Source organism: Arvicola amphibius, chromosome 10, assembly GCF_903992535.2.
Source record: "Arvicola amphibius chromosome 10, mArvAmp1.2, whole genome shotgun sequence".
In the NCBI taxonomy this organism is placed as follows: Eukaryota; Metazoa; Chordata; class Mammalia; order Rodentia; family Cricetidae; genus Arvicola; species Arvicola amphibius.
Window position 1 is genome coordinate 2220827 of NC_052056.1, and position 21699 is coordinate 2242525.

General features: G+C 44.9%; 1 protein-coding gene and 1 non-coding gene across 4 annotated transcripts in view; both read right to left on the reverse strand.

Annotated features, from left to right (window-relative positions):
* Positions 1-7072: 7072 nt before the first annotated feature.
* Positions 7073-21699, reverse strand: part of LOC119824848 (SH3 domain-binding glutamic acid-rich protein) — a 29310-nt gene continuing 14683 nt past the window's right edge. For all 3 annotated transcript variants that reach the window (XM_038345374.1, XM_038345373.1, XM_038345375.1), the window contains exons 3-8: positions 18785-18865; positions 16300-16371; positions 15353-15445; positions 10743-10781; positions 10345-10462; positions 7073-7426 (exon numbers count right to left, since the gene is read on the reverse strand). In XM_038345374.1, coding sequence (XP_038201302.1) covers positions 10376-10462; positions 10743-10781; positions 15353-15445; positions 16300-16371; positions 18785-18865 — 372 coding nt within the window. In that variant the 3' untranslated portion in view covers positions 7073-7426; positions 10345-10375. The remainder of the gene's footprint in view (positions 7427-10344; positions 10463-10742; positions 10782-15352; positions 15446-16299; positions 16372-18784; positions 18866-21699) is intronic.
* Positions 17799-17902, reverse strand: LOC119825882. Its single transcript, XR_005287336.1, has one exon. It is a non-coding gene; the product is annotated as a U6 spliceosomal RNA (small nuclear RNA).

The window sequence follows — 21699 nt, forward strand, 5'->3', positions numbered from 1 at the left end:
GTACATGTGATAATTGTCTTTCTATGTCTGGGTTACCTCACTCAAAATGCCTGTGTCTTTTTATAGGTGAATTGAGTCCATTGATATTAAGTAATATTAATGACCTGTGGTTGTTAATTCTGGTTATTTTTCAGTAGTAGTGTTTGTGTGTTTCCCTTCTTTGGGTTATGCTGGTGGTGGTTATCAGATGCCTGTGTTTTTGTGAGTGCAGTTAGCTTCCTTGGGTTGGGGTTTTCCTTCTAGTATGATCTGTAAGGCTGGGTTTGTAGACACATATTTTTTTAAATCTGGTTTTGTCATGTAATATCTTGTTTTCTCCACTGATAGTAAATGAAAACTTTGCTGGGTATAGTAGTCCAATATACCAACAAAAGGCTGCAGCTTGGTATCCAGCTGGGTTATACTAATTCAGGTCCAAAAGAGAAGATGAGAGGTCTCCCTACTGAATAACCCCACTTTACCTGATATTATCAGCAATTCAGAGTCTGCCAGCATGGCAGATGGATAGTAGTGCCTGTGAGACTGAGAGGTGCTGAAACCAGGCTGATGTTGTGGGACAATGGTCTTGTATTGTTTTAATAAAACACTGATTGGCCAGTAGCCAGGCAGAAAGTATAGGTGTAGCAACCAGGCAGGAAGTAGAGGCAGGGTGATGAGAACAGGAGAATTCTGGGAAGAGAAAAGGGTCAGTTTGCTGTTGTCGTCCAGACACAGAGGAAGCAAGGTGAGAATGCCTTGCTGATAAAAGGTACCAAGCAATGTGGATGACACAAACAAGAATTATGGGCTAATGTAAGTTTAAAGAGTTGATAAGAAGCCTGAGATAATAGGCTAGCCAGTTTATGATTAATATAGACTTCTGTGTGTTTCTTTGGGACTGAACAGCTGCAGGACTGGGTGAGACAAAAACCTTTCTCAACAGGCTGAGGTTATAATGGACTGAGAATTGGGTCTTTGGATGTGATGACAATTTTGTACGCAGACTGGATATGAATTATTAGAAGAATGAGCTATAGTAGATTGAACACAAGCTCCCCCAAGAGGCCCACAGCCACCCACAGCAGCCACAGTTCCACTCACATAGTGAGGGTAAGAGCAAGCTTTTTTTTTTAGATTTGTATAGACATGGTCAGCTTTATATTTTAAAATTTTAATTATTTTGTGTGTTTTTCACATCATGCATCTCAATCTCTTCCATCTCCCTGTTCCTTTGTATCTGCCCTTGCCCTTGCACCCAAAATAATGGCTGACTTCCCAAGACCACAAGGTGCTGGGTAGGCCTGTGTTTTATCCCTGGCGCCAAGGGTGAAGTACCCCGAGTATGTGACAGGGTCATATTTGAAGAGTGTAGTAGGAACAGTGGGCTGCATTCCCACATGGCTCGCACACGGCTAGGTTTACACCCAAAATAACAACACACAAAATGTATGGGTGCCATTCTGTTGATGTAGCTGTGGGCCACTTCCCAGCTCCTGGCCGCTGGCTAGCTTTACTCAAAATAATACACGGAAACTGTATTCTTTTAAACACTGCTTGGCCCATTGGCTCTAGCCTCTTATTGGCTAACTCTTACATCTTGCTTTAACCCATATTTAGTAATCTGTGTAGCACCACGAGGTGGTGTCTTACTGGGAAGATTCTTAACCTGCGTCCATCTCAGAGAGGAGAGCTATGTGTCTGCCTGAGGCATCTGCCTCATGTCCCTTCTTCCCAGCATTCTGTTCTGTCTACTCCGCCTACCTAATTTTCTGTCCTATCAAAGGGCCAAGGAAGTTTATTTATTAACCAATGAAAGTAACACATAGAAAGATGACCCTCCTCCATCAGAAGAGGACACAGTGCAGTCATTAACAAGAACATTATTCTAACTACCAAGTGTGGCCATTCCTCTATCTGTGAAAGCTGATTAAATACATGCCCACGGGTGACTCTGTGATGTGGGATGTCCTTCTGTATATGTGTTATAGCTTTTATTGTTTGATAAATAAAGCTATCTTGGCCTATGGCATGGCAGAATATAGCCAGGCTAGAAGAGATAGAGAGAGAGAGTAGGCAGAGTCTAGGAGATGTCATGTAGCTGCCGAAGGAGAAAGACACCATGTAGCTTCCCAAGAAACAAGAGGTAACAAACCACAAGCCTCGTGGTAAAATATAAAACAATAGAAATGGGTTAATTTAAAATGTAAGAACTATCTAGAAATATGCCAAAGTAATTGACCAAACAACTTTATTCATCAACCAATAAAAGCAACACATATACAGAATGACATTCCACTTCAACTCTGTAGACATAACAGATATGGAGACTATTCTTCAGTCCAATTCATACCCACTGCAACTGCTTCCTCTGCAGGACTGGAACTATTGTATCCACTTCTGATGTGTGTAGTCTCAATGTACTGACTTAAGGTGGTGTGGAAGAAAACATCTTTGAGAGTGATATACAGTGATAATTTCTTTATGATGTAACAAATAAAGCTTGCCTGAAGATCAGAGTGCAAAGCTAGCCACACTAGTCAGTCATACAAGCCAGGCAGTGGTGGCACACACCTTTAATCCCAGCAGCCACACTAGTTAGCCATAGAGGCCGGGCAGTGGTGGTGTATAAGCACTAGAGAGGAATATAAGGTGGGTGAGACAGGAAGATTTCTAAAGGTAAGAGCTCTCCAGTGGCTTGGCTGTTTTGCTTCTCTCATCTCTCAGCTTGGACCCCAATATCTGTCTCTGAATTTTATTAGTTGTTCTACAGTGATGGGAGTGCAGGTGGCAGGTTTTATCAACAGAGACAGATCCAGATGTCAGGCGAGTATTATGGCTCAGTCATCTTTTCTCACAAAGGTCTTCACCATCACTATCTGTTATGATGCCTGAAATGTCATTTTCCCCAACAAACATGTATCATGTATCCCTGGCAATCACTCATTCACTAATTTTCTACTAAGTATTCATTTATCCATGACACATGAGAGGAATGTCAGTATCCTAACCAGCTTGTATCACTACAGTGGAGCCATGAAGAGCCTTAGGATTTATGGGATTCAAATGCAAATTCAGGTGGCCTCATTTTCTTGGTCTTCTGGCAAAGGTTGCATGTTGTAAGTACTGGGGCAGAAAGAGAAGGGGTAGAAACTGGGGTTCCACAATTGCTTTTGAGAGCATACCACAGTGACCGTGGACCTTCCCTACAGTACCTGCTGGTACCTAGGGCTCTGGGCTCCTACTGATGGTGCATTTGACCAGATGCTAATAGTACACCACACATAATCAATGAAACAGGAACCTGCTACTGAAGAGTACAAAGAGTGGCCCAGCTAATTTTAGAATAGATTATGAAAGAAAGCAGGAACACACATCTTCATATTCAAAAATAAAGCATAGCTGGTGGATAGTCATTCGTGTTTTTTCTATAGAAAAGGAATCTACAGACTGTATTTTTAGGGTGAACATTCAAAGAACATCTGACTCACCATTCACAGGGTAAAACAGAATGGAATATGTTTATGTGTCATGAGCAGGGAGGGAAACAGCCCAAGAAAGTTAGTAAATTAAAATTTCAGTGTCAGGAAGACTGTTACTCAGTTGGTAAAGTCTTGCAAGCATGAGGACCCAAGTGTGACCTACCACCCCCAGAAGACACACACACACTAATGCCAGGTGTGCTGACATACTATGGACATGCTAGTATTCCTTACTCTAGGGAGGCAGAAATAGGATTCCTAGGGCTCACTAGCTCCCTTACCTAGTTTAATCAGTGGGACTCTAGCTCATTGAGAGAGCCTGTCTCAAAGAATAACACAATCACCAAGAGTGCCATACAAAGTTGCCCTCTGGCCTTCATGAGCACACACACACAAAGAGCTAAGTGCATATGTATCCATATATGTCATTAACTGTAATTTTAATTTAGTTTCTCACCCTGCAGTACCATCTGGCGGCAGAAGTAAAGTACTACATTCCAACTTATGCATGTTTATGCTTGTCTGTGGTAGCCTCATAAAGCTAACTTGAAGTGTTTTGTATGTGAAATGGGAAACAATAATTCCTAGAACACCTAGCATGGATGAATCCTATCAAGAACAAATGCTCCCTGAAGAGAAAGTTGACCATTACATTGAATTAGTGAACACACACCTCATTTCAGATGTTGGAAATAGCTAGATTCTAAGGCTCACCTCACTAATTACCAGATAATTAGTATTAGGATTGAAGAATTACCAGATAAACTGTAGATCAGCTAATTACAGACCATCAATGACTAACTAAGGGTGTCTCAAATGCCCAGACAAGAAGCAAATACTTTTAGGGTAAATAGTTCCCACACAATGTATAGAACACATTTCTACTAAAAATATTTATTCCTTATATGAAATTGAGAAATTTGTACAGGGTTTGTTTTTCTTTCTCCCAAGTGTAGGAGCCTAGGTTAGAGAGACCTCATAACTTACTTAAGACTAGAGAGTTTTTAAAGACAGTTCTGGGGGATGAAACTAGCTCAAGTTTAGAATGATGCAGTGGATATGGTCTCACCTAACTTGTCTCAGAATGATGTGGTGTGTAGGGTCTCACTTGCCTTATGTCAGAATGATGTACTGTTAGGGTCTCACCTGCCTTTTCTCAGGTGAGGCAGTGTGTAATATCTCACCTGCCTTGTCTCAGAATGATGAAGTGTGTAGGATCTAACCTGCCTTTTCTTAGAATTATTCAGTGGGTAAGGTCTCATGTGCCTAGTCTCAGAATGATGCAGTGTGTAGAGTTTCACCTAAGTTTTCTGGGGGTGAAGCAGAGTGTAGGGTCTCACTTGCCTTGTATAAGGATGAGGCACTGTGTATGGTCTCATGTGCCTTGTCTCAGGATGAGACAGTGTATAGGGTCACACCTGCCTTGTTGCAGAATGATGCAGGGAAGAAAGTGAGTCCTAGCTTCCTGCCCTGGGTTGCTTTATGAACAGATAAGTGAGCATGGGAGCCAGCAAGAGCGTGTTCCTGAGTGACCCAGGCGCCTTCTTAGCAGTCACGGATTCTCTCACATAGGTGCAGTCCCTGACCGCAGTCTCTCCTCAGAGTCTGCCTTAAAACCCCGATGACCAGGAGCAGTCCGACTGCTGCTTTGCTGTCTGCTTCTCACAGACACGCAGCTGCATCATCAAGGATGTTAGCCGTCCTCCGATAACTACCTGCGCGCTGTAGTCTCAAGACAGAGCAGGTCTGCAGTTAGTGAAATGCCTTCCCGGATAGCATCCAGCCTGAGATGTAACATTGTCTCAGAAAAAGGGGAGAGTTTGATTTGGACAATTTAGTGAGGGGAAAACCTGTCTGAATTTCGGTTTGTTTCGCTCCGTGGCAACAGTTGCAGTGGAGGGACAGTGTGAGCGCAGAGGTTCTGTAGTAAGAGCGAGGCTTGCTTTTACCCCCTGTATATTTACTTATTATTTTATTTATTGCTTACCTGGTGTTCACTTCTTGGTTTGCTTATTTTCTGCATGTGTTTTGGAGGAAGGAAATGGAAATGACAAAGGTCTCAGGAAGTGAGAACTGGACCATGCACAGAGCAATGACTCAGAGCTCCGCTTATGGATGTGTGATGGTTACTGCTGGTCAGTGGCGTGGTTCTGGGCTGGATGTTTCCAAGGATGATTCAAGATTGCGGAGCAGCAGGACTGCTTAGTTCCAAGTGAAGTGCTAGTACAGATCAGGAAGAAATGTGTTTTATTGTTATTGCTTGGGGCTTTCTTTTATGGGTGTCAGATAAGGAGTTCGGCTGCCAAGGGCATGACACAGGTGGTTCAGTTTTGACTGACAGGCTTGGATTATGCAAGCTTTTGCTCCCTTCTCAAGATACATCTGACTTTAATCTTATGTGCATCAACTTTTGCATAGACATAAGACCACAAGTAGGGAGCTCCCCTAACAGTTCACTCAGAGGATACCCCAAATCAGGCTAGGTCACATTGCCCATTTTCTATGGTTCTGGAAGCGGGGAGGTAGGAATGTATTTCAGAGTGTGTTTGAACAGAAACCAAGCAGGTGCGCACACAGCTGAGTGCAGATGGAGGATGGAGGCTGCTCACAGGTTTCTAGAAGTGTTGTTCGGACAGGACTGGGTGTGGCCCACGGAGTTTAGGGTCCCAGACAGCCAAGGACATTATTAGAAGTTCATTGAAGGACAGAGATTACTCAGACCTGTCTCTGGAGGTTTTCAGGCCCCAGGGACATCTTGTGACCATTAGCACACTCTCTGGTGAACAGAAGATAAGGTTAGAGCAGCTAGTGAGCAGACTGGTGGGGGCTGAGTCCGAGGTGAGTATGCAGTCTTTGGTTGGCTTCAGTAGCTAAGGAAAGTGATTGATTCTCAATGTGGCGTATCTTCATAAACTCACTATTTTCTCCGTGATATTTAGCTTGCTCTGTTATAAACTCACTATGTATTTAACCTGACTTTGAACATTTGATCTGCTTTTTGATTTATTGAGACAGGGTTTTTCTCTGTAGCCACGTCTGTCCTGGAACTCATTCTGTAGACCAGGCTGGCCTTGAACTCAGATATCTGCCTCTGTCTCCCTTGTGCTGGGATTAAAGGTGTGGGCCACCACTGCCTGGCTTGATCTTTTACTTTTAGAAAAAATTACACACTGTAAAGTTCATTTATTTTTATGCGTGTGGATGTTTTATATAAACACATTTATGTGTATCATGCACCCATGGCGACTGCAGTAGCAGTTGCTGACGCACACCCCAGACTAAGGCTGCAAATCAGTCAGCAGCCAGAGGAGCAGAGATTCCTGCACCTCAGAAATGTTCAGGCCATGAGGCAGCATATGTCTTGTCCTAGCCACATCTGTGCAGGTGTGGGCGGCAGTCAGGGTCCAGACAGGATACACAGCACTTTGTGTTACACAAGATGTGATACAAGACAGTCAGTGCCATTTGACAACCTGAACCAATTAGTGCAACAGAAACAATCTACCTCGGGATACAGACAACTTAGTCTGAACAGACAGAGCAAGTTCAAGTCCACAGAGAGACAAAAACGTGAGCATAGGGAAAGGGGGAAGAAAGCAGAAAGACCAGACAGATTCTTGCTATCAATCTTTATTTAGGATTGCTCTCCAGGAAGTGTTTCATTTTGAAAGCCAAGCCATAAACAAGCAGTACACAGGGAAACACTCCTGCTGCATCGCAGTAAGATCCTGTTCGCAGAGTATTAACGGAAGGTCTACTTGTGTGCAGAAAAGAAACAAAAACTAAGCAAAGACCAAGAATGATAGGCACAGTATGCGTGCAGTCCTCACATTCAGCTCACGGTGATACAGCGCAGTAGGTACCCAAACACATTCAACTGCATCGAAGGGCACAAGTCCTCGGTGAACCCCAGGAATGCTACCAACTTAGTGGAGAGAGTTGAAATGTGGCCTCGTGGCTCGGACATCCTAAAAGAAAGGAAGGAGCGGGAGAAGACTGTTAAAGACAGGAGTGTTTACTGCAATCTTTGCTATTTAATGGGAAGGCATGACCACAGTTTACCTTTTCTGGCCCCAGAGCAGAGAAGAGAAAATAAGTTTGTACTGGGTGCCAGAGCTAACATCTCAAACACCAGAAGAAAGGCCGGCCCTCTAACTAGCTTCCCTGCTATCTGTTTATGGAAGCAGAGTCTGCATCTACAACTGAGTCCCTAAGAGGGAATTCCAACGATGCAAGGTTACAGTAGGAGGCTGTGTTGAGAGGCAAGCGTTGGGAAGTAGCGTCTATTTGTTTACTTATATTTATTTTCATACGTGTGAATGTGTGAGTATGTGTGATGTACATATGACGGTGCCCATGGAGGCAAGAAGAGGGCATCAGACCCCTTGGAGCCTGAGCTGCAGGCAGGGTAGGTGGTAGGAAGCAAGCTTGGGTCCTCTGTAAGAGCAGCAAGTACTCTTTATCCCTGAACCATCCCTGCAGCCTCGGGAGGTAGAGTTTGCTCCTCAGACTCAAGCACCAGTTTTGATTCTAGCTCTGAACTGGACAGGTGACTGCCTGCCTTCATGGTTCTGTTCACTGCCATGTTCTCCAGAGATGGTGTTTTCAGACTGAATGTGAACTCCTAGGCACCGAGACAGGGTGGCCTCTGGAAGCTGAGCGGTTCCCAGAGATGGATCCTGCTGCCAACCAAGGCACACTTGAAAGAAAGTCACTGAATCAGTGGGAGCCAAGGGAGACACCGAGAGCCTCCTGGTCCACGCCTTCACGTCTAGGTATCTAACAGACTGCAATGGGCTGAGTTCCAACCCAGCACCCTCAGAGGAACAGACAAAATGATCCACACAGCCTCACACTGTTCCTTCATTTTTATTTTAACTTTGGAATTGGACCTGGACACCGTCCAAACACTAAAGTTTCTCTCTCTGCTGAGCCAGTTCACATTCAGTATTTTCATGTCATCATACTAAAACTGTATAGTTTTTAAGGAACCCTGCAAGTAGCGTGAGTATCAGTGGATTTTCATGGTGCTCATGAGGCTGTGGCTCTGTAGCCTTTGGCTTTGATGCTGGTTCGATGATAAAACCATCACTTTTGCGTTTTTTCCTGATTCTTCAGATGGGATTTCATAAAACTGCCAATTTTCTCTTTCTTAAATATGAGCCACAATTCATTCCTTAGCAGTAGAATCATTACAGAGGAACAGACAGTTGAGAGGTCTGTGTGTCACTAGCATGAAGGAAAGTGGTGGGGAGACATCAAGCCCTAGATCTTCTGTAATATAAATGGAGCACAATACTTCTATAGTTTAAACAAACTGTGACAGACATCTCACCAGCTCCAAGAAAACATATTAACCATCTCATTTTTCTTTCTTTTTTTTTTCTCTCTGTGTAGCTCTGGCTATCCTAGAACTCACAGAACAGTCTGGAACTCACAGAGATCCACCTGTCTCTGACTCCCAAGTGCTGGGATTAAAGGTGTGTGCCACCACCACCTGGGCATACTAACCATCTTGTCCATAAGAATGTTGAGGAAGAATGACCACACTGTTCACACAAACAAACATGCACACACACACACACACACACACACACACACACATACAAAGGGAAATGCAGCACTGGTATCACCAACAAATGTTTTCACTAAGCTGGTAAAACCAATGGTTAAAGATGGCAGACCCCACCTCTTCCGTGGTTTTCTCTCCCTCTTCTTTCGTACCTAGCACCACTGTTACTTCAGAGCACTGAAGAATTCTTTTTCCATCTCTGCATGAACCCCTGTGTGCACCTTATCACGGGCCTTTGCTGGTGACCTACTGTGTGTCCAGGTACTTACCCCTCATTATCACGGGCCTTTGCTGGTGACCTACAGTGTGTCCAGGTATCTATCCCTCATTATCACGGGCCTTTGCTGGTGACCTACTGTGTGTCCAGGTATTTATCCCTCACTGCATCCTTCTCAGTTGCGCTCACAGCTACTGCCCAGAAATTTGACTCAAGTTTTTTGAGTACAGGAGTGATACAGACAGCGAGGAGACTAAAACACTTTTTAGGTTTCTGGTTTGTTCAGTGTTTGGTTTATTCTTTGTTTTATTTTTGTTTTTACGTGGTGGCAGACAACTGTGAGGTCCCTCCCAGAAAGATCCACTGCCTCTGGCTCGGACACAAGGACAATAGGAGCAGCAAGCTGGCTCGTGCAAATGTGTTGTTGTCCTTGTGTCTCGTGAAGCCCGTGGTTTCCCAGCACCACATGATCTGTAGGGTTTTCACTTAGCCTGTGCTAGGCAAGGATCCCATCGTGTCCTTGATGCCCTACTACTGTACACCATCCTTACCCTATTAACATAATCACACAGTACCTGCCCACCTGCAGAGAATGCATAATTACTGTCTTACCACCAACAGACGTTTAAAACCACAAGGGAGCAAAAGCTCACCAAATGTCTCATCGTCCACAGGTATGTACACACAAGTGTTTGGTTAATATTAATAAGTGAGGCCAGGCTACCCAGCACTCAAGATGACATGCAGAGCTGCAGGAACTGTCTTTCATGAACCAGCAGCTAGCTCCATGACTTTGAGGTCAGGTTTGCCGCCAGCATCATCAGTGATGAACGGCATTCGTGCCGTGGACATGCAAAAGCTGCTTCTGTGCCAGCTCTGATCACGTGGAGGAGGAAACGTAGACACTCCAGCCCTCCTTTGCTCAGAGTGCTCTTTTCCCATCCTGCCCCAGAGCCAAGTCATGCACACGGTAGTCTGAAGCCCTGCAGTGCACAGACCCGGGCAGGAGAGATGTGTGCTCATGCTTCTCACACCTCATGAGAGGTCACTCAGGGCCACACAGGGACAAGCCACTCAGCCTGGAATTCTGCACCTACCTGGGATAGTTGATGAACCGGCCTGAAAGGCCTAAGAGTCTTCCCCTTCTCCTGCTTCTTCCTCAGCTTCCTCTTCCTCGGCCTCTCCCTCTGCTCCTTCCTCTGTCACCTCTTCTGTCTAGTGTTTACAAAATCACATCATTACTGAGACGCATAAAAGCCAAAGACACCATGGGAATAAGAGGCCAAACTAGAGCTGAGGGCTCACAGTGACACCTGCCACTCAAAGATGAAGAGTGTCTAAAAAAGACATCTGACATTGACCTCCAGTTGTCACACACACACACGCGCACACACACAAACACACATGAGAGGAGTGTAGCAAAAGCGGCACTGGTGTCACCCACAAACGTTTTCACTAAGTTGATTAAACCAACGGTCAAAGATGCTGATCCTACCTCTTCTGTTGTTCTTGCTCCCTCTTCTCCCTCTTCTTCCTTGGGTCCACAAAGATAAAACATGGAGTAAGATTTAAATTGAATGTTTAAGGTAAACAAACTATAACAAAAATGGAAGCTCATTGAATGAGCAGGACATTACTTATCCGTAAGGTGTCAGCAGAGCTGTGATGATCTAACAGCATCAGATCAGAGATGCAAGCAACTAAGTCTTTCAACCAAAACACAAACATCTTTACTGCCTCTCTATCCTGATAGGTATGTCTTTACTGCAGCTCCAACACAGTTCATACATGTCAAAGGCCAGGGAGATGCTCGACCAGTAAAGTGCTCGCCGTGCAAGCCTGACGACCTGAGTTCAAACCCCATGTTGCTGGACTTTCTTTTACTATAGCCCATGCTGGAACACCAAAATGTCATTGTTTTTATTATTTTACTCTTTTGGGGGGCCCGCTACCCAGCTCCCAAATAAATCACACATGGGGTCTTATTCTTACTTGTAGTGGTAATTCATTTGTATTTTAATAAATAAAGCTTGCCTGGGGATCAGGAGAATAAAACAGCCACACTGGTCAGCCTTACAGATCAGGCAACAATAAAACACACCTTTAATCCCAGTAGCCACCTAGCTTGCCATAGAAACCAGGTATTAGTGCACGCCTTTAATCCCAGCCTGAGAGAGGATTATAAAATGTGAGAAGACAGCTCTCAGACATGGTCTCATTCTAAAATTCTTGGAGGCAGGATAGCCATTTCGGACTGAGGTTGAGGTAAGAGCCAGTGGCTGGCTGTTTTGCTTTTCGAATCTTCAGGGTGAACCCCAATTTCTCTGAGTTTCTATTATTCATGCTTCAGTTACTTATAAGTGCCCAGTTGTAGCTTGGCTTGTTTCTAACCAGCTTTTCATGAATCATCCCATCTACCCTTTGTTTCTGGGCTTTTATCTTTCTCTATTTCTGTCTACCTTTTCTTTACTTTTTACTCTGTGGCTGGCTGGGTGGCTGGCCCCTGGCGCTCTCCTCTCCTTGCCCCTCTTTCTGTTCACATTTCTCCTTCTATTTATTCTTTCAGCCTGCCAGCCCCATCTATCCTTGCTCCCCCCCACCCCCATTGGCTGTTCAGCTCTTTATTAGCCTGTGCTTTAGACAGGCAAAGAATCACAGCTTCACAGACATAAACGAATGCAGCATAAACAAAAGCAACACATCTTTACATCATTAAACAAGGGTTCCGGAGCATAAACAAATGTAACACACCTTAAAGTAATATTCTACAACAGCCCCATGTCCCACATAAAGGTGGTGTGAAAACACTGATCCCACAGGGTTGTCCTCGGACCTCCATATGTACACCGTGGAACAATGGCAATCATTTTTGAGATTATAATGACATCGTTTCCCTTCTCTTCTCTCCAACTGCTCCTATGTCCTCCCCCATTTGCTCTCATTCAAATTCATGGCCTCGGCATGGCTGTTAGGCTACAGACCTTAAAAGACGCTACCACTTTAGAGAACCAGAGGTGGCAACCTTGGATATATCAGGCTGTCACTCTACAGCCTGTCTCTCTTCAGTTGGAACCACAAGCAACACACCAGCCATGGGCTGGCAGTTCCTCACTCTTGCAGCTGAGGCAAGTCCATCTCCCTAATGCCCAGGCTCTGGAATGACTTTATTCTCTTATTTAACCCCTTCTGGCCTTATGGCTCCCCGCCCACAGGCTGGATCATGTGCTATGGAACCTTCTACCCTTCCAGCCCATCCCCAGAAACCTATAAGAACTAGAAATCCTTTTGTTCCCTACATCAAAGATTCTCCCACTTTGGGGCCTCTTGATAATGCTCTCCTAAAAGCTAATTCTTCTCATCTATTTCCTATTAAACCTGGAACATCTCCTTTATCATCTACAACTATGGCTGAAAGCCTCCCCGTGCCTACCTAGCGCTCTGGCTTCCCTCCTCCTCACTCCTTACTCAGCAACACCGAACCCCATGAGATTCACGTCAGCTGCCACTCAGAATCGGATGAGCCGGGAAGATATTTCCTAGCCCAGAAGGCTGAGTCACAGGCCCTCAGTTCGGCTCCCACAGCCATCCCTGAGTTGTCCTTCTCTCTGGCTTCTCTGCATGTTCCCTGCAGGTGTGATCTGTCCCTTACTTATTTTCAGGATCTCCAGGACCCTGCCGCTGCTGCTATAAACTGGATAAACACGAGTTTATGGCCAGGAGCAGGAACACATGAAATCTGGTACCTACTCTCTGCCTCTCGAAGAGCTTTCATTTTCTTCTTATCCTGTGTCATCAGATTAAACGTCATGGAGCTATCAATTCTGTAGAGTTTTACACTTTCCTAAATCCAAGGACTTTTAGTATCCAAGCGGAACAAGGTATCATTAAAAATGGGGCAACCAGCCAGATGGTGGAGGTGTACACCTTTCATCCCAGCACTCAGGAGGCAGAGGCCGGTGGATCTCTGTGAGTTTGAGGACAGCCTGGTTTAGAGCTAGTCCCAGGACAGCAAGGGCTACACAGAGAACAACTGCTTGAAAAACCTAATTAATAGTAGTAGTAAGTAATAATCATAATCATAATCATAAGAGTCTTGAAAGTAACCTCAAAGGGCCCAGGATATTGTCGGCACCAGCACTCAGAACACAGGCTCCCCATCAGGACAGAATTTTGCCTTCCTTTCCATTGCTCCCTCTTAATCACTGAGGTTCCACCTGTCACGGGGTCAGTGGCTCAAACGACTGACAAAATGTGAATTGAATATATTTACCAAATGCCACTCCTGCTTCCAATTCTTCTTAAGTTGAGGTACAATATATTGATTTCAAAAGCTTTGCAGCATTAGCTCACAGAACTAGACGGCGTCTGAACTAGGCAGCTGTTAAAAAGCCAACTCCATACAACGCTTGAACTCAATCTTATGCTCAGAAAATAATCACATAGACAACAGCGTTATGGAGAAAACTGTAGTTCCTGGGTCAGTGAAGTTGGGTACTCACAGCACTGCAGACAGGAGCACCAGGAGGAGCCGCCAGGAGGAGCACACACGGGAAATGAGATATGTTGGACCTTCCGCGGCAGCTATTTTCTGTTGGGAACTTAGCCAAGACTTGGGCCACTGACCTGGCACTGGGACAGACCTAAGGGCAGGTGTCAGTGGTGACGAGTGTCGGACATGGATGGTGACGAGGATGCTGAACCCTGCCAGTGTGACCTGAAAGGGCAGCTAGCCCTAGAACTGGCAGGAGAGAGCACTGGTGGTGTCCCCTGGGTCTTTGGCCCTTAGTCCAGCCTTGTGCGCTTTTTGGAGCTATATCCATGCTGGCCTTAACAAAAGTCACTTTTGTGAGGATTTGTTTGGGGAGGAGCCGAGATGGTGAGACTTCAACCATGTGTCACCAAGTCCAGGGCTTAGAGATTTTCAGATGAAGAGTACCAGCTGGCAACAAGCATTACTCAAAACAATTTGGCATTTTCTGTAGATAAATTTACCTTGATAAGAGCCAACGCAAACACGAGCCAGTTGTGATGTTTCCACGGTCTTAGAAGACTTTATGATGTTTCCACTGAAACTCTCCCAAGGGGAGGCTCAGCCTGAGGCCTGTAGTCCACCCACAGCCACCCCAAGGCCTTGTCAGCCACCGTCCCACAATTCCTTAAGTATCCCCATACCTGTTGCTCTTGGTCCCTACAGAATCCCCAGACATCCCCTGGACAGCAAATCTCTTCAGGTGCTGTGGGACAATGGTCTCAAACCTTACAAAGACTTGCCAGTTATATTGGTTTAATAAATGCTGATTGGCCAGTAGCCAGTCAGGAAGTATAGGTGGGGTGAGCAGAGCAGGAGAATTCTGGGAAGGGGCTCAATCTGCAATCCTGACTTAGACACAGAGGAAGCAAGATGAGAATGCCTCACTGATAAAAGGTACCAAGCCACGTAGCTAACATAGACAAGAATAATGGGTTAATGTATGATGTAAGAGTTAGTTAATAAGAAAGCCTAAGCTAATAGGCCAAACAGTTTATAATTAATGTAGGCCTCTGTGTGTTTCTTTGGGACTGAACGGCTGCGGGACCAGATGGGACAGAAACTTCTGTTAACGTTTAGAAGTAGGCCCCATGCACACCTCAGACTCACTGGGACCTGTTGGTTACCTGAACACTGGACTCAGTGAGTTTCCTTCCCGATGCTGAGCTCCAGTCCTCACATTCCCACTTATGTTTTGCTGACACTCGAATGCCCTGGCTCTTTCCCCCAGGAGGCTCACAGGAAGCTACATGTTGGAGCTAGCCATCACTCAAGGCAAGGAGTAAGGACCCGTGTCCCAGCAAGAGCGTGACTATGACTTCTCCCTGGGTACATGAGGAATCCGTGAAGCCTCCACCGATTGTTTCCCACTAAGTCTGGCTCAGGCTCCTCCCTCTGGCCCTCTCAGCACCAGGTCCACAGCAGTTAAAGCAGGAATGAGAATAGCTGGTTCCTCACAGCTACACCCTCAGCCTGCCCTTTCTCGCAGCTGTGAGCTCAGCACAATTCCTGGCACCATGCAGGAGTTCAGTAAGGGACAGAAGCAACAAACCCGCAGTGACAGAGCAAACACTCACATTCTTCTCTTGGGATTCAGAAACGTTGCCAGTGTCTTCACTGTCCTCTTTCTGTGCCTCATTTTCTCCACTTTCCTCGGCCTTCTCTGTTCCCTGTTTAGAAAAGAATCTCAAAGCATCACTGACCTTCAGGAAGCACCCAAGGACAAAGCAAGCCACCCCCGCTGTGGCTTTTTCCATCTCAGTCACGGCATGTAAGAGACCCCTCTACACAAGGTCATTTAGATGCTGACACAGCTCCCCAAAGCCCCAAACTTCTAACAGACTCCTGCATGCTGCAGCCATAAGCTACTGAATGAAAGATGCTGAGTCACCCATTTAAGGCTGGTGAAGGTGGCAGATGCAGAGATAGATGGATATAGATGAATACAGTAGACAGATACACAGGTAAACTGGATGGATGGATGGATGGATGGATGGATGGATGGATGGATGGATCAGTGGATGGGTGGGTGGGTGGATGGATCAGTGGATGGGTGGGTAGATAAATCAGCAGGTGGGTGGGTGGATGTATAGATGGATGGATAGATAGATAGATAGATAGATAGATAGATAGATAGATGGATGGATAACAGATAAAGAGATAATAGATAATAATGATGAAAGGTATATGGATAGATAAGATAGATAATAGGTAGATGGAAGATAGATGATAGATGATAGATAGATAGATAGATAGATAGATAGATAGATAGATAGATAGAGATAGAGATAGATAGATAGAGATAGATAGATAGATAGATAGATAGATGATAGATAGAGATAGATAGATAGATAGATAGATAGATAGATAGATAGATAGATAGATAGATAGATAGATAGATGATAAATGAATAATGTTGGGTATATAGATAGATGAATAGATAGTTCAGAGAGAGAGAGAGAGAGATGAAAGAAATGTTAGGCCCACGCAGTCACCCTGAAGACATTGGCAGCACCAGCCTTACCTCTGCAGAGCCTTCCGCCTCTCCTGCTACATCTCCATTGGGAAGGGAAGAAGCTTCCTCGGGCTTTGTCACCTATACCAAATAGTTGAAAACACTTGAAGATTCTCTTCAGGACAATGACTCACATGTCAGTGTCTTTGAACTAACTGAATTGTTCTTATCTTTGACCTTCATTCTATCCACAGCAACAATGGGGCCCACAAAGAGATGAAGCCATTGCCACCCATACTACAGTAATAAGAACTTAATCCCTGTGGCTGGGGAGATGACCCAGTGGTTAAGAACGCTGGCTGCTCTTGCAGAGGACATGGTTTCAGTTTCCAGCATACTCATGGCAGCTCACAGCCATCCATAACTCCAATTCCAGGGACCCAGTGCCTCTTCTGGATTCCGCAGACACCAGGCACGTACTTTACATATAAACATATATGCAGGCAAAACACCCATACACTTGAAATAAAATTACAATAATTTTGAGAGCATGAAAGCAGAAAGCATCTTAGCACATGCTTGGGGCAGAGCTACTGTGGAACAATGGTCTTGTACCCTGTAAAGATTTGTCACTTTTATTGGTTTAATAAAATGCTGATTGGCCAGTAGCCAGGCAGAAAGTTTAGGCGGGGTGACTAGAACAGGAGAATTCTGGGAAGAGGAAAGGCATAGTCTGCAGTTGTCACCCAGAGGGAGAGGAAGCAAGATGAGAATGCCTCAGTGATAAAAGATACCAAGCCATGTGGCTAACAGACAAGAATTATGAGTTAATTTAAGATGTAAGAGTTAGTTAATAAGAAGCCTGAGATAATAGGCCAACCAGTTTATATATGTTTATATATGTTTCTTTGGGACTGAACGGCTGCAGGACTGGGTGGGATAGAAACCTCTGTCAACACAGAGCCATATTAGCTCCCCCACATGACAGTCATAACTTATTAAAAGGTCCTCAGCTTTTTAAAGCTATCATGAGTTTATCGTCAGGACAAACATTCTTCAAACTCACCTTCTGTTGACACCCTCATATGACAATTAATCATTCATATATATATATATATATATGATATATATATATATCCTACCATTCTAATTTATTCTTTGTAACGTCTGCTTAACATTAAGACTATGATAATTTATTCAAATACGTCCTAAATGGTAGATAGTCAACATGGCCCCATGTTTATGACTCTCTGACTAAAATGGTGGGGATATTTTTATCAGGTTCCTTTTCAAAAGGTGGGAGTGATTCAGATCCCTCTGTAATATATGAACATCCTCCTTTTCTTTAGCCTTGTGGCCAATTAACACAGTTGTGCTTTTTAATGATTGTGAGTGTGTTCGGGGGGGGGGGAACGGAGTTCCATCTTCATCTTTATTTATATCTCCTTGGTCCCTAGAAAGGAAGGGCACACTTTGAATCACTTACACTGTCTGTTCAGATGATTTCAACTGTGTCCTGACCGCTTTCCTTGAGTTATTTCTAATTCTGGATGGGTCTTTGAGACCAGCTGACCTGGGAACACTTCACGAGTTTGTGTATCGTCCTTGAGCAGGGGTCGTGCTAATCTCTGTATCATTCCGATTTTAGTATATGTGCTGCAGAAGTGAGCACAATTTTAACTCTTTTGTAAAGACAGATTTATCTTAACAGTTCTGTGCCTTTATAGTTGTTAATATCTAGACCTTTATCTAGATCTATAATCTAATTTTATATATGATATAAAATAACAGGTTGGAGCTGGGATTATAGCTCATAAAACAGTATTTGCCTAGTATGAATGAGCCCTAGGCTCCATCCTGAACACGATTTTTTAATTTAAAGTCAATGTCCATGCGGTGTTCTGAATGAGAGATGTCCCCCATACACTCCTGTGTTTGAACTCTCGGTCCACAGTTGGTGGCACTCCTTGGGGAGTTTCTGGAACCTTTAGGAGGTGCAGCGTTGCTGAAGGAAGTACATTACATCACTAGGGTGGCTTTGGGGAGTTACAGTGTTGCCTCACTTCCTATTTGTGCTACTCAGGGTTTCCATTGCTCTGATGAAACACTACGACCAAAAGGCACAAACGCACACACATGTGTGCACACATGCACACACACGCGTGCGAGCACACACACACACACACACACACATTGAACTGGTAGAGAGATAAGCAAAGCCCCATAGAACAGTGACATGTAAATTTATGAAGCATTCTGTAAATTTAAAAAAAGTGATCATGAGCCGGGTGGTAGTGGCGCACGCCTTTAATCCCAGCACTCGGGAGGCAGAGGCAGGCGGATCTCTGTGAGTTCGAGGCCAGCCTGGTCTACAAGAGCTAGTTCCAGGACAGGCTCTAAAAAAGCTTCAGAGAAACCCTGTCTCGAAAAACCAAAAAAAAAAAAAAAAGTGATCATGTTGACTTAGAGCATCATTGATGAGCACTAGTGTTTGTCAGCTTCTATCTCCTTCTATTATGGCCTGTACTGGACCACGCAGGGCATCCCAGCTTACCTTTGACCCTGGAGGGGGAGCCAAACCAAGGAATGAGTAAATAATATTTTCTTCTTTTGCAGAGAAGAAAGAGTCAAAGTCCTGGAGGCAAAGAAATGAAATACTTAAAACCATCCTACACTTGGGGGCTGGTATATGTTCTGAGCCCAGTCCCCTTATCAAACATGAAACGTCCTCTCTGCTTGTTTTATCAACAGATAACTAACCCCTAAAGCTATAAAATAAAGCCATTAATGTTACATTTGTTTTTATGCATTGCCACACACACGCACACACACACGAGGAAACAGAGTAAAGACTGCAGACGGGGTGATAGGGACAGGCACACCGTGCCTGTAATGACAAGATGTCATATTTGGTTGTGCCCAAGCCTAGGCTGTCTCGGTCCTCAGGCGGTCACTGCAGCCCAATTCAGCTTCTCATGGGCATACATGTATGCTACTTCCAACAGGAATTCCCCCTTGGGTGGGTAGCCTAGGCTTGACTATGCCTGGCTTTCCGTCTGGTGTTGCCTTTCTCTGACACTTGTCTGCCATGGCTCTTAGAACATCTTCATCTTCTCTGCACGGCAGATGCTCAGGACTCCCAGACACACCTAACGCTCTCACCTCCTGGTGCAGAGACATCCATTGCTTGTCCCTGTCCCCGGGCCTGCTGCTGTCATAGGGCCCAGGGCATAGCTGACCAAGAATCCACATGAACCAGTGAGATTTTCATAATCTACATTCTGATAAGGGGAAAGATACAGCAACAGTATCTTGGTTAGGGTTTCTATTGCTGTGATAAAACACCATGAACAAAAGCTGTTCAGAGAGGAAAGGGTTTATTTCAGTTTACACTTTCAGACCATTAGAGGAAAGCCAGGTCAGGAACTCAAACATGGAAGAACCTGGAGGCAGGACCCAATGCCATGGAGGAGTGATACTCACTGGCTACTTTTCCATGGCTTTCTTGGCCTGCCTAGGGGTGGTATCACCCACAGTGAGGCAGGTTCACTCACAACAGTCATCAATCAAGAAAATGCAACACAGGTTTGCCCGTGGATCAATTCAGTGGGGCATTTCCTTAACTGAGGTTCTCTCTTCCCAAATGATGCTAGCCTATGCTAAGATAACATAAAACTAGCCAACACAGACAGACTCTTTAGTTTCTGCCATTTTATTTTTATTTCGTGAGTGTTTTGCATGCGTGTATGTCTGTACACTGTGTATATACATAGTAGCTGCAGGAGCCAGAAGAGGGTATCAGATCTCCTGGAACTGGAGTTACAGCTGGTTGTAGCTACTAAGGAGGTGCTGGGAACTGAACTCAGGTACTCTGCAAGAACAGCAAGTGCTCTTAACTGCTGAGCCATCTCTCCAGCCACCCTAATGCCTTTAAGAGTTTCACAAAGCTTGTTGACAAATGGTTCCTTAATGGAAAAGGTTATATAGTGAGGCTGTTGTCGCTCTCTGGCCTGGCCCTTGCTCCTATTTAGAGACAACAAACACACATAGAACGTTTCAAACAAGAAGTTAGCAACACTGGTGCCTCAAGCAGGACCATTTACTTTATGTTTGAGGCCAGAGAAAAGTAGATCCATCGGGTCCAAGAATAAAGTCCTTCTGAGCAGCCCCGTGACCTCCCAGAGGGGAGTGTGGCGCGAGCTCAGCTCGAGGGACTGTAGTTAACCGTGAGCAGGAATTGGGATGGGGTGATTCACACTGAAGACCCTTCGAAATCATCTCATCTTTCGGTATGTGCTAGTATGACCTTTTCTGATTTTCCTAATAGTGAAAGGAAATGGTGTGCCAGAGAGACGGCTCCGCAGGGAAGAGTGTTTGCTGCTCCCACAGATGTCTGGGGTTCACTCCCCAGCATCCACAGCAGGTGGCTGGATCACAACCACCTGCAGTTCCAGCTCCAAGGGATCTGACACCCACTTCTGACCTCTGTAGGTACTTCATACTAAGATACATGTGCACAAGCAGGCACATGGGGAAGCGCGCACATGCACACACACACACACACACACACGTACACACACATGCAAGCACACACAGATAAATTTCAAAAAATAAAATTAAATTATTTTTTACGAGAAAAGTAAAATCAGAATTTCTTGTCACCATCACTCCCTTTTGCATTAGCCTTCTCCTTGTCCAGTAGGATGCATAGGAGACTAGGGGTTGTGTGGAGAGTGGATTCTCTTGTCTTTTATTGTTTTGATTACATTTATTTACTGTGGAGGATGAGCATGCTTGCATTCACATATGGAGGTCAGCAGACCACTTCTGGGAGTCCTGTTTCACCTTGTGGGATCCGGAGATGGTGCTGGGGTCACCCAGGCTTGGTGATGGGTGTCTTTATCCACTGAGCCACCTCACTGGATGGAGGTCTTTCCTAGCAGAGGAAATCCTTTCTGCGTTCTGGGAAGCCCCAAGCAAAATTCACAGGGGGCTTGAAAGAGACCATACGCTCCCCACAGCGTGTACGGACCACATCAAGACTGAAAGTACTCTCTCCCACAGGATTTTTAACAAGCCTTTCAACAAGCTAATCTGGCCTTGCAAATTCATGCAGTCCCATGCTAGGCTCAAGGGCCTCCCATGTAAGCCCTTGTCCACCTGGTACCCCAGAAAGTGACCTAGTTTGGAAGTAAGATATTTGCAGCTGTGGCTGTTATGGTAAGACCATACTAAGTTAGAGTGGGTCCCTTTCAGTGGCTGTCATCCTTCCAGGAAGGCCCTACGGAGACCCTGGTACACACAGGGAGAGCCAGAGGCCACATCTGCAATATTTCCACAATCCAAGAACTGCTGGCATATTTGAGCAACTGGGAGAGAGGAGTGGAACAGGCTCTCCTTAAGAAGTTCCAACATGGCCCCTGGAGCTGAGAAAGCATAAATACCTGATATTTTAAATCACAGTTTGTG